This window comes from Leptonychotes weddellii, chromosome 15 (genome assembly GCF_054177405.1).
Source record: "Leptonychotes weddellii isolate Sample4059 chromosome 15, ASM5417740v2, whole genome shotgun sequence".
NCBI classification, from domain to species: Eukaryota; Metazoa; Chordata; class Mammalia; order Carnivora; family Phocidae; genus Leptonychotes; species Leptonychotes weddellii.
In genome coordinates this window covers 17,665,447-17,677,413 of record NC_138383.1, presented here as the reverse complement: position 1 = coordinate 17,677,413, position 11,967 = coordinate 17,665,447, and the positions used below count along the sequence as shown (strand labels likewise).

General features: G+C 47.6%; 1 protein-coding gene across 1 annotated transcript; it reads left to right on the top strand.

The window, feature by feature from the left end:
- Positions 1-3,552: 3,552 nt before the first annotated feature.
- PSME3 (proteasome activator subunit 3) lies at positions 3,553-10,288 on the top strand. Its single transcript, XM_006738570.3, has 11 exons — positions 3,553-3,828; positions 4,524-4,556; positions 4,678-4,740; positions 4,939-5,043; positions 5,954-6,002; positions 6,551-6,663; positions 6,896-6,964; positions 7,107-7,174; positions 7,274-7,328; positions 7,449-7,535; positions 8,480-10,288. Exons 1-11 carry the CDS (start codon positions 3,787-3,789, stop codon positions 8,558-8,560), a joined length of 765 nt encoding a protein of 254 aa, XP_006738633.1. The 5' UTR covers positions 3,553-3,786; the 3' UTR covers positions 8,561-10,288.
- Positions 10,289-11,967: the final 1,679 nt, after the last annotated feature.

The following is an 11,967-nucleotide window of genomic DNA, read 5'->3' as shown; positions in this document are numbered from 1 at the left end:
GAGTGGGAGATGAAGTAGGGTAAGAGACAATAATATCATTCAAGAAATCTTGGCATGGAGAAGAGCACAGAAATGGAGTGATAGCTACAGAGGAATCTGGGTCCATTTTTCTCAAGATGGGAGAAATTTGTCATGTTTGGAAATGATCCAGTAGAGAGGGATAAATGTAATATAGGGGAAAAATGGATAATCACAGGAGCACAGACCTAGAGAAAGTGAAGCGTATGGGACCCAATGCACAAAGAGTTGGTTTTTGATGGGAACAGGGATCTTTCCGTCAATGAAAGTGGAGGAAGGGCAGAAAGTACTTGCAGGCTGGCAAATTTGGTGGGGAGAGGAAGTTCTCATTTGCTTCTGTTTTCTCAATGAAGAATGACCCAAAATCATAAATTGGATGTGGTGGGGGAGGGATAGTCGAGGATTAGGGAAATGAGAAAGCATAACACTCATTTGGAGTGTAGGAGAGTACACTTGTCAAGAGCATGTAGTAGGCTCTTCGGCAGTGTTGTGCACCCATTTGAGATTTGTGGACATGAATTTAAAGTGGTACCAGTCATCAGTAATCACATTTGATTCACAAGGACCAGAAATGAATAGAGTTTGTTAAATGTAGTGGCCCTCAACAACTGTTCACTGAATAAATGAATAAATGAGTGGAGTATTATATAAAACATTTGGATAGGGAATTAGGAAGGGAAATAAAGAACGAATGGGTATCCGTCTTCTTACAACTTACCTTAAGACAAAACACAATTATTTGAGAACAAAGCCATATTTCAACAAACACAAACATATTAAGTTTTCAACTTAAAGTTATTAATTCTGAAAGAAATGCGGGGTAATTTCTTTTTTTTTTTTTTAAAGATTTTATTTATTTGACAGAGAGAGACACAGCGAGAGAGGGAACACAAGCAGGGGCAGAGGGAGAGGGAGAAGCAGGCTTCCCACCGAGCAGAGAGCCCGATGCGGAGCTCGATCCCAGGACCCTGGGATCATGACCTGAGCCGAAGGCAGACACTTAACGACTTGAGCCACCCAGGTGCCCCGAAATGCAGGGTAATTTCATACTTAAGATAGCATGAAGTTAATTTGGGAAAGCATTCCTGAAGTTAAGTTCCAGATAAGAGTTCAAAAGTTACTAGGTACAAGTGTTATCAGAAAGCAGAGGTAAAAGAGAGAAAACTAGTAGACATTAATAAGCAAGATGGGTAGTATGGGCTATGTTGCATATAGTCTTGAAGAAATGGAAAAGGACCTGGAGTTTGGAAGCAGCGATGACAATAATTACATAGTTTAAGGACTAACCTCTTCATGCTAAGCACTAACAGTTAGCTTAATTGACAATGGCTTCTATTTGTCTGGTCCCTGCCTGTGTCCACACACTAACTGTGTTAGTTCTTTTACATATGTATGATTTCCAATATTCACAAACACCCCACAGAATTACATATTATTTATTTATAATAAAATTCCTTCTCACAGATGAGGGAATTGAGACCCAGCATTTCAGTCATTTCCCCAAAATATCACAGTAAGGAGCTGAGGTAGGATTTGAACCGAGGTGTCTCTGATTCCAAAGGCCATAGTCAATGGCACTTCATTTAACTGTGCATTCCCACCATTTCCCTTGTGCTTAACGCAGAGGCCCACCCAGGATAAATGCTGAGCAGCAAGAATGACCCCAAAATGTAAATCAGACAACCTGCCTTCGTACTTAATCCAAATTGTTTCCCAACAACCCTCCCCACCCCACTCCCATCCCCCACTCACTAACTAGTCTTTCAATTTCTTCAACAGGACAACCTCTTTCCTTCCCCAGGGTGTTTGCCTGTGCCTCACCTTGTCCTTTTGGAGGCTCTTCCCCTCACTCTTCCCATGCTAACCCCTTTATATCCTTTATTTTTTATTATTTTTTAAAGATTTTATTTATTTATTTGACAGAGAGAGATACAGCGAGAGAGGGAACACAAGCAGGGGGAGTGGGAGAGGGAGAAGCAGGCTTCCCGCGGGGCAGGGAGCCTAATGCGGGGCTTGATCCCAGGACCCCGAGCTCATGACCTGAGCCGAAAGCAGTCGCTTAACCAACTGAGCCACCCCGGCGCCCCCCCCCCCCTTTATATCCTAGCTCATCACCTCATCTGAGAGACTGGCCCTGGCCATTCTATCTAAAATAGACCCCTGGTGTTCTCTACATCAGTCATTTCTTTCCAAACATTTATCAAATTTTGCAATTATGTTGTCAGGTTATTTTCTGATGTCTTTCCCCAGTATTAGGACCCAGGAGGCCAAAGAACTTGAGTCCTGTTTACCTTTGACTTCCCTGAGATGTGCTTTTCAATACAGGAGTCACTAGTCATATGTGAAACCTCTGAATTGAGATGTACAGTCAGTGTGAAATTCATACTGGATTTCAAAGACTTGGCATGAGCAAAGAATATGTAAGATCTCATTCATATTTTTATATTGATTACATGTTGAAATGATAATATTTGGATAAACGGTTAAATCTATGATTAAAATTATTTTCACGTGTTTTACATTTTAATGTGGCTACTAGATAATTTTCACTCATATAAGTGCCTCGCGTATTTCTGGGCTCTGGGACAATGCTGTCCCAGGGCCTAGTACAGTGTCCTGCCCCCATTTTATTGCGAAAAATAACCAATGTTAAGAGACAAACCGAATGAATGGATGAGTGAAGAGCTATGGTCTCTGCCTCTTTTTTTTTTTTTTTTTTTAAGATTTTATTTATTTATTTGACAGAGAGAGAGACAGCTAGAGAAGGAACACAAGCAGGGGGAGTGGGAGAAGGAGAAGCAGGCTTCCTGCCGAGCAGGGAGCCCGATGCGGGGCTCGATCCGAGGACCCTGGAATCATGACCTGAGCCGAAGGCAGAGGCTTAACGACTGACTATGGTCTCTGCCTCTTATTAGGAAAATAGATACGGCATTGTCCTGGAAGTCAGGAGATCTGGGTTCTGGTCCAGGTTTACTGGAAACACTATGTAGCCTTGGACAAGCAATGCCCAACTCTGGGTGTCAATTTGCCCATCAGGCAGCTGATCTCTGAGGTCTCCAAGTGTATGAGAAATAGTGGCGGAGAAAGGTGGGGAAGCCTGGTACAACAGAACTTGACTTCTATTTGGCTCCAGCCCAACACCAGAGCTTCGGGCGACGGGAGGAGGCAGCAAGAATCACAGACTAGAAACCCCCGAGCCCCACGCCCGGCCCGCCGGCTTCCTCGGGCCGACGTCACTGGGGCGCGACGGCGTGGTCCGTCCGGTCCTTGATGCTGCAGCGGTTCAGAGGGTCCCTCTGGCGAGGGTGAGCGCCGAGCTAACAGAATGTCAAATAGTACTCGAGTCTCTCCAATGCTCAGTTTTCAGCAAACCACCCTCTGCCGCCCTCCATCCTACTTCACCCTTACCCGGCACAGGAAGCCGGGAAATAACGAGTCCGGTCCCGAGCGCCCAGTGCTGGACCCCAGCGCGGCTGCGCAAGGCACGTGCGCCTCTCCGGAGTCCCGGCGATTGGCTGTGACGTAACTTCCGGCGTGAGCGGCGAAAGCCGGGAGGGCGAGCGAGAGAGCGAGCAGGCAGCAGGCAGCAGGCAGCAGGCGGGCGGGCGGACGGCACGGAGGGAGGGAGCGAGCGAGCGAGCAGTGAGTGAGCCAGCGAGGGCGGCCGCGTCCCTAGAACAGCCGAGATTCTTCCCGTCCCTCTGACCCCCTCCCCGGAGCCCACAGCGCCTCCGGTCTCCAGTGGAGCGGACACGGCCCGGCCCGGCCATGGCCTCGTTGCTGAAGGTGGATCAGGAAGTGAAGCTCAAGGTAGCGGCACCGGTCCGGGCCTCCTAACCCCTCGCTTCGATCCCCGAGCAGTCTGACCGGCTCCCCACTCCCCGTGGCGTCTTTGTCTCCCTGGGGACACCAGCTCTGAGCTTCCGCTCAGCTCAGCCCAGCCCCCCACTCCCAGAGACGGCATCGGGGGAGAGGATAATAATAGGGTGGCCTTCTGAACCGCGTCTGGTGGTGGAGAGTCCCGGGGAGACCTCCGCGGACACGTGGTGGACTCAGCACTTTAGGCCAGTGACAGCTGGAAGTCCCCCAGCCCGGCAACGTCCCCGCCTCTGGATGCTACTGCTGCTGTACCCCTACCCTTGGCGTCAGGCCTGCCTGGTATCAAAGGCTAGGTCTGGATGGGGGCTTGGCACGTTTGTGAGCTCACATCTCGCCTGTCTACCTACCTTTTGTTTGCTCTCAAATTCAGACAGCTTCAGATACGGGGAGGGAGGGTGGGAGGGAAGACAGGTGGGTGCTACCCTCAAGCCCCGCTTCCCTCTCCTGAGATGGAGAAATGGATCCTCAAAAAAATAAAGTACTTACAGTCTGGGGGCCTCTCAGCCTCTCATTACAATTACAAGGTGAGGGGAAGACAGCTGAATTTGGGTTTTCCCATCCTGCCCTTACCGCTGTTGCCAGGTGCTGACTTGCTGTTACTGAATTGTTCTCTTTGTTAATTTTAGGTTGATTCTTTCAGGGAGCGGATCACAAGTGAGGTGAGTGCAGTAAATAGAAAAATAAGCATTGGTTGATAGTTGGGAATTTCCTAAAGAAGAGATTTGTGGAGAGAGACCTTCCCACAGTTATTAATTCAGCTGTATTTTCCTTCATCTTTAGGCAGAAGACTTGGTGGCAAATTTTTTCCCAAAGAAGTTGTTAGAACTTGATAGTTTTTTGAAGGTGAGAGACCCTTTTCTTTTCTTCAAATTCCCCAGTTTTTTTGGCTCTGGTCTTTCTGTCAAATGGGAGAAATCATGTGTCGATTCTATTTTGTTTTGTGCAGTAAAATATTCTCATTTCTTGCCCTTCAAATGAAATAGTTCTTTGTTCATTTTGAAAAGACTAATGTTGTTTTGGGGGTGGGTGTCTCTCTTTCAGGAACCAATCCTAAACATCCATGACCTAACTCAGATCCACTCAGACATGAATCTCCCAGTCCCTGACCCCATTCTTCTCACCAATAGCCATGATGGACTGGACGGTGTGAGTGTCCTGCATTTTTCTTTGTATTCTGAAGCAGTAGTTCTCTATTCTCTGTTCTCTACTTCCTAGTCAATTTGAACGTGTACAGAGGAAACAGTGGTATTAGGATCTAGGAACGAGGGCTCTTAATGACATGATGATTCCAGTATACCACTTTTAGACCCTGATTTTCGTTTATAGCATGAAGTGTATAACCTAATGCTACTCTGTCTTAAAGTAAGTTCCAAATAGGACTAATAGCTACAGGTTCCCTCAAGTTGTCTGGTCTGTCCCTGTGGCTCTAAGCAAGATTTTTCTCACCTGTTTGTGTCTTGAGTATTGTTACAGGATGAGCAGTTCTTGCGATATAACTGCAGTCCCTGTCTTTGCTCCATATCTTTAGCACCTAGTGCTTGTCAGTTATATGTCCACGTTTTATAACAACAGTGATAACACTGTATTGTTGTCTTAGTTACTGTCTCATTGATAGAGCTTGCAATTCTGGAAAGCAGAAACTGTCTTAATCAACTTTGTATCCCTAGCACCTAGTTCTGCACCTGGTACATAGCAGGTGCTAAATACATGTTTGTTGATTGAATATTGTGCTTCTTTGTGGAACCAGAAGATTTGTACATATTCCCTTAATTATCCTCACCCTGCACTGAATGGTTCATTTTTACTGTTCACTTATAGTATCAACTCCTCTCCCCTAATTGCTTAATGTGTTAGTTGAAAGGTTGGTCTTCCCAACTAGAGTGTAAGTTGCTTTGTGGGAAGAATCTTTCCTTAAAGCCCTGACTGTGCTTAGTAAATTGTGCATAAATTGAAACAACCTATGGGGCCAAAGAAGGGATTAGATTTGCTGGAAGGGTAACTTGTGATGGGGTTATGGGTGTCAGGAGCAGGCTAATTCCTGTCTCTGTATCCTTAGCCCACTTACAAGAAGCGAAGGTTGGATGAGTGTGAAGAGGCCTTCCAAGGTAAGAGCCAGCCTTACCCCACCTACTCCCTGGCTTGCAGCTCTGAGCAGGAGGATTGATCTGGCAGTCTCTGGTCAGGAAACAAGATCGGATTTGCTTTTCCAGAGTTAGCATTCCTTAGTTCTCCAAACATGGTCATTATTTAGCGCCCAAAACCTAATTTCCCAATAAACAGGGAGGGCTTGACTTAGTGTGGACTGCCAAGGGAGAGAGGTTAGAGGTGGCTACACATCTCAGGTTTTTCACAGAAGTCCCAGTTTCACATTATTTTCTCTTCTTCAGTAATAGTTGGTACATTAAATCTTTAGAGCATATTTTAATTTCTTTGTTCTTCAGACTTTTGGCATACTTTAGACACTCATTTGCTAATCCATGCATTTTCTCTCTTTGATTCTGTTGGTGGGGTCATGGTTTGTAGATAGGATTGTGACAGATAAAAGGCAGAGGTCATAGCATCTCATGGGTCTGGGGAAGAAGAAAGAAAGGTGGGGGGTGTTAATGTCCTGTCCTCCACCCCAGTCATTTGACCTTCTTCATGTCCCTTCCAGGAACCAAGGTGTTCGTGATGCCCAATGGGATGCTAAAAAGCAACCAGCAGCTAGTGGACATTATTGAGAAAGTGAAACCTGAGATCCGGCTGCTGATTGAGAAATGCAATACGGTGAGGCAGGGACTAGTGACCTATGGGCTGACCCCAAAGAGCCTGGCTTAAACTATGAAAAATGTTGGATGTGGGGCAGGAGGCATGGCGGTGATAGAGGAGTTGGCACATGAAGTGTCTTGGCTCCCGTGCTCCCGGCATCTGGTCCTAGCAGCATGGATTGTGTACTTCGTGGATTTGGCAGAAAAGGCAAGGGTCCTCATATGTATATATTGGTCCTCTCACCCTTCAGGTCAAAATGTGGGTACAACTCCTGATTCCCAGGATAGAAGATGGGAACAACTTCGGGGTCTCCATTCAGGTAACATGCTTGTATTACAAACTGGACAGGAAGGTCCGGAAGGTTTATTCTCCTTTTCAACCTGCTTTGTGTGTGTTTTTCTTGGTCTGCTCTTCGGGTGACGTGGAAGTGACTTGACCTCAACACTTGTTTTTTTTTTTAGGAGGAGACAGTTGCAGAACTAAGAACTGTTGAGAGTGAAGCTGCATCTTATCTGGACCAGATTTCTAGGTAGGGCTTCTTGGGCTTGGCCCAGGACTTGGGGGCTGGTGATGCGGCAAGCACCGTCCAGGGTCTCCTGCAGCTTCCTCCTTTTATCTCTCCTTTCAGATATTATATTACAAGAGCCAAATTGGTTTCTAAAATAGCTAAATATCCCCATGTGGTAAGTAAGGGTTTGGGGTCTGAGGGTGGAAGGGAGAGGGAGGAGTGGCCATTTCTTGGCCAGAGCTGCCTGTGGACAGGCCGGCCTCGGAGACTAGCCTTTCCCCTGTCCCCCTTTCAGGAGGACTATCGCCGCACCGTGACAGAGATTGATGAGAAAGAATATATCAGCCTTCGGCTCATTATATCAGAGCTAAGGAATCAATATGTAAGTAACTTTGGTCCCTGGCCTCAGTCACCCTGGCTGTTAGTCCTGGCCACTTCCTGGGGTTCGAGATGGGAGAGGGAGTGGGATAAAAGGATAAATTCTCATCCATTGAGTGGTGAGAATTATGAGCTCATTGTGGGTGCGTAGCTGGGGATCTCCCTTTCTGTTTGGACGGCAGGGGATGCGGTGCAGTAGAGGTGTGAAGATGTAGACATTAGAGTCAGACAGGCTCGGGTTTAGAGCCAATTCTTCCTGTAATCTGTGGCCTTGGGCAAGTTGTTGAACCTTAGACTTCAGTTTTCTCATCTCTAAGCTAGAACATCATTAAGATAGAACTTAGAGTATCTATGGCATGAAGATGGGGATTTTTTTGTTTTGTTTTTTACAAAGATGGTTTTTAAAAATGAGTGAAATAGGAGCGCCTGGGTGGTGCAGTTGGTTAAGCATCCAACTTGTGATTTCGGCTCAGGGCATGATCTCATATGTAGTGGGATTGAGTCCTGTGCCGGGCTCCACGCTCAGCAGGGAGGCTGCTTGAGATTCTCTCCCTCTGCCCCTCCCTCACTCCCGTGCATGCGTGTCTGTGTGCGTGCTCTCTCTCTCTCTCAAATAAATAAATCTTAAAAAAAAAAAAAGTAAAGTAACACATTAAAAGACAAAAAAAAAAAAAAAGTAAAGTAAAATAACACATTAAAAGACCCAGTACAATTGTTGGTTATGTTAGGTGCTCAATGAATGCTAGTTGTTATTAGACACCTGGGGCCTGGGAATTTCCCAGGAATCCCCGGTGTGTGGGTATAGAGAGGAGAAGCAGCCGCCCTGAATTGAGGTTCCAGTGAGTGAGATGGGGATTCTGCATATCATTGCTTGGGGCTTTGTGGGGTATCTGGTTTCTTTGGGAGGTTGGGGTGGAACAAATGTGACTCCCTGGCCTCTTCTCCCAGGTCACTCTACATGACATGATCCTGAAAAATATCGAGAAGATCAAACGGCCCCGGAGCAGCAATGCAGAGACACTGTACTGAGGCCAGGGCCGGGGCCAGGGCCAGGGGACTCTGTGAGTCTGGCTCAAGACCGACATTGCCTTGGTTTGTTACATGACTATCGTGATGGGGAAACTGGCTGGAAATAGTAATCACACCTCTCTCTGTTTTTAGTTAGAGTCTAATGAAACTCTCATGTAGTTCTGTGACGTGTTTACCTCTTTTTTCAGGCCTCAGGAACTCTTCTCTTTCCTTCCCTAATACCCCACACCCGACCTGTCCTAATTTCTGGAGAAGTCCAGGTTTGTGTCTGCAGGATGTTGGCACAAGAATACTTGTGTTTTCTCTCCCTGCCCTCTCCCTCCTGTGTCTTGAGCTTTGTGTTTTCTTCCTTCTGTTGATTAGCGGATTAGAAGCTGAGGGAACTGGAAGGAAAGTGCTAGGTGTTTTTTAGGAACTGGGGTGGGGGGAGGTTTCCAGCTCCTCTCCTCTGATGTAAGGTTAGTGTCTCTTGCCACTGTGTGGGACATTGGATCCTCCCTCCCACAGTTTCCCTGATGATAACTTAGGGTCTCCCATCCACATACGTTCCACCTTGAACCTGATCATGACAAGAAACACCTTAGGCCTTCCGCCAAGTCCCTAGCTCCTTGAAATGTTTTTATAACTAGGATTTTCACATACACATATGTGTGTGATGGACACATACGTACAGACATGCACGCACATGCCTTCCTACTCCGTTACCTGATTTCCCCATCCCATCGTCTGTGTTGTTTTCCTTTGTCCCGCCGTCCCCCCCCAACCCCCACCCCATGAATTCTGTCACAAACACACCATTCAGAAGGTGATCGTCGTCTTGGTCCTCACCCACCGGGGCCCATCGTTCTGCTATTATATATAGTCTCTTGGTGCCCAGAGGCTGGTGAATTGGAGGAGAGCTGAGAGATGAGAAGCAGAGGATTTGGGGAAGGGCCCTTCCTCTCTGACTCGGGTCTTTTTGGGTGTTATTGCAAAGGCCGGTCCTCTGCTGGTTGCCTCTTCCTAGGCCAGTTGTAAATTGGGGTGGGGCTGTCTGCAGCTGTGAGGGCCAGATGCTGCTGCCCCGGCTGGGCTTTCTGATGGGACAGATAGTTCTCTTATTTATAGCACCGTGCTTCCAAGGGCAGCAGCACCTGTGCGTACGTGTGTGGGATGCACACACATGCGTGTACGCGTTGTGTGTATGTGAAAATCTACTGGGCAATCAAAACCATAGAAGAGTTGCTTCCTATTCCTCAAAACTTCCAGAGATATCATTTGTTACAGCTTTTCTGTTAACCCTCATCAAACCCCCACTTTGTTATTCTGCCGCTACTGGAGAGTCCGTATCTGCGGTCAGCCTGCCAGGGACTCTCTCGGTGTCTGTTTCTGACTTTTATTCTTCCCCTCTCTTCCTCTTGCCTTCAACCCCAATCACATTTCCACGCGGCCGCATCATTTTTACTCCCAGTATGCTGTAGAGAAGGGGTCAGGATGCTGTCTTCCCATGAATAGTACTCAGTAACAAACCAATTGCATTTTAGTTGGGCAGTGCCCCTACCCACCCTCCAGATCCCTTCCAGCTAAAACCCTACCCCCCCCCCCACCATGTGTTTCTCAGTTTCCCTTTTTGTTTGTTGGATTATTCTGCTGCCCCTCCTCACTCTATCACCCTTGGATCGTAATGTAAAATTCTTTTACCATGTCAAGAAATTATTAAAAATGCAGGTACTTTGACCTCTTTCTAAAGCTGCAGACCCTGGTGCGATGCTCTGGTGGCTAGGGACATACCCACACTCAAGTGCGTGCATACGGGGACACCCACCTCCACGTACACCTCCAGCCACCCTGTTGGGTGTTTTTATTACCAATTGAGCTGCCTCTTTTCTCTAAAATAATGGAAAGACTGAGGCTTCTGCCTACCAAGAGGCAGGGGTGGGTCCTTCATTTGTGTTCAGTCTGAATTTATGTGAAAGTTAGCTCTTCCCAAACCTAAGCTCCTTCTGTCTAACTTCCCAGGATTGCAATTCCTTGCTCTCTCTCCCCGGTGATACCCATGAACTGCCAGTAGAGGCCGCCCTAGTTCCGCGTGTGGGGGATCACCTGGTTTGAGGCACAGCCTACCCGGTCATTTTCTTGACCTTCTACTAATTAATTCTCCCTGCTGAACAGCGTCTTAATCTCCTGAGGAGATGCCAGGGATTCCTGCTTTTGGTTTTCCAGTGATTTGGGAGGGCTGTCTAGGATCCTAGCTCTCTCTGAAATAAAGTTTCCTCAACTTGCACCTTGCAGAGTAGCCTTTTGATATCCAATGATCCCCTCATTGTCTCTGCGAAAAGAGATTTAAGGTCTTGAACAGTGGAGGAACGTCTGCTGTAGTCTGTTTCAGAGATCAGTACCAGTAGCTAACAATTTTTGAATGCCTAGCCTGTGTTAGGCTCTGTTAAGTGCTTTAGGTGCGTGACCTTTAATTTTCTCGAATTTGGGGTAGTTTACCCCGCCTTTATAGATGAGGACACTGAAACTCATAAGAAGTAACTCCTCTGAGGTCCTACAGCGTAGGGATCTGCCTGCTGATCCCAGGCTCTCACCTTTCCTTTCCCACTGACTAGATAGAAGAGGCTTGATACTGCAAAGCAAGGTCTTGGCCTCTGGCAGCTGGCCAAGTGCTTATTACTGACCTGGGCCGTGGGTTGTGGAAATATTGGCGGGTGGTGCCTGCTAGGAGGTAGGGAAATGCATAGTTCTGGTGCCTGCGTGTAGCACACAGCACTTAACTGGGCACCTGAGACTTGCATTCTTCCTCAGACCTATTCTGAGGGAAAGGTAGAGTTTAGGGTTAATCCACATGCCCTCTAGCCTGGTCTGAGTGATGGCAGCCAGAGCTCCTGCCATGCTGCTGCAAGGAGCTCAGGGGCAGGGGAGAGCCTTTGCACGTGGAAGTGGTGCCTGGAGGCAAACCACCGAACAGAAAATTGGAACAGAATTATATAAATTAAGGTCAGAAATTTCCTGTCCAACCCACAGGGTGGAGTTTTCTCCATTCCTATCCATCCTACTGAATATAAGCCCTGATTTGATGTCAGTAACTGGAAGGAGCAGCTGGGAGGACTCCCCTTTCAGCTGTCTGCATTCAGCATGAACCTCAAGGTAGTCCTCGTGTTCCTGGCACTGTCCCTCATTACCATCTTTGCCCTGGCCTATGTCTTGCTGACCAGCCAAGGTGGCTCCAGCCAGCCTCCCCGCTGCCCCTCCGTGTCCCCCAGTGCCCAGCCCGGGACACACCCCGGCCAGAGCCAGCTGTTTGCAGACCTGAGCCGAGAGGAGCTGACGGCTGTGATGAGCTTCCTGACCCGGCAGCTAGGGCCAGGCCTGGTGGATGCAGCCCAGGCCCGCCCCTCGGACAACTGCGTCTTCTCGGTGGAGCT

Coding starts and splice junctions, on each gene's coding strand:
- PSME3 (XM_006738570.3), top strand. CDS start 3,787: ATGGCCTCGTTGCTGAAGGTGGATCAGGAAGTGAAGCTCAAG. Junction 6,664..6,895: donor TGATTGAGAAATGCAATACG/GTGAGGCAGGGA, acceptor CTCACCCTTCAG/GTCAAAATGTGGGTACAACT. Junction 7,175..7,273: donor TATCTGGACCAGATTTCTAG/GTAGGGCTTCTT, acceptor CTCTCCTTTCAG/ATATTATATTACAAGAGCCA.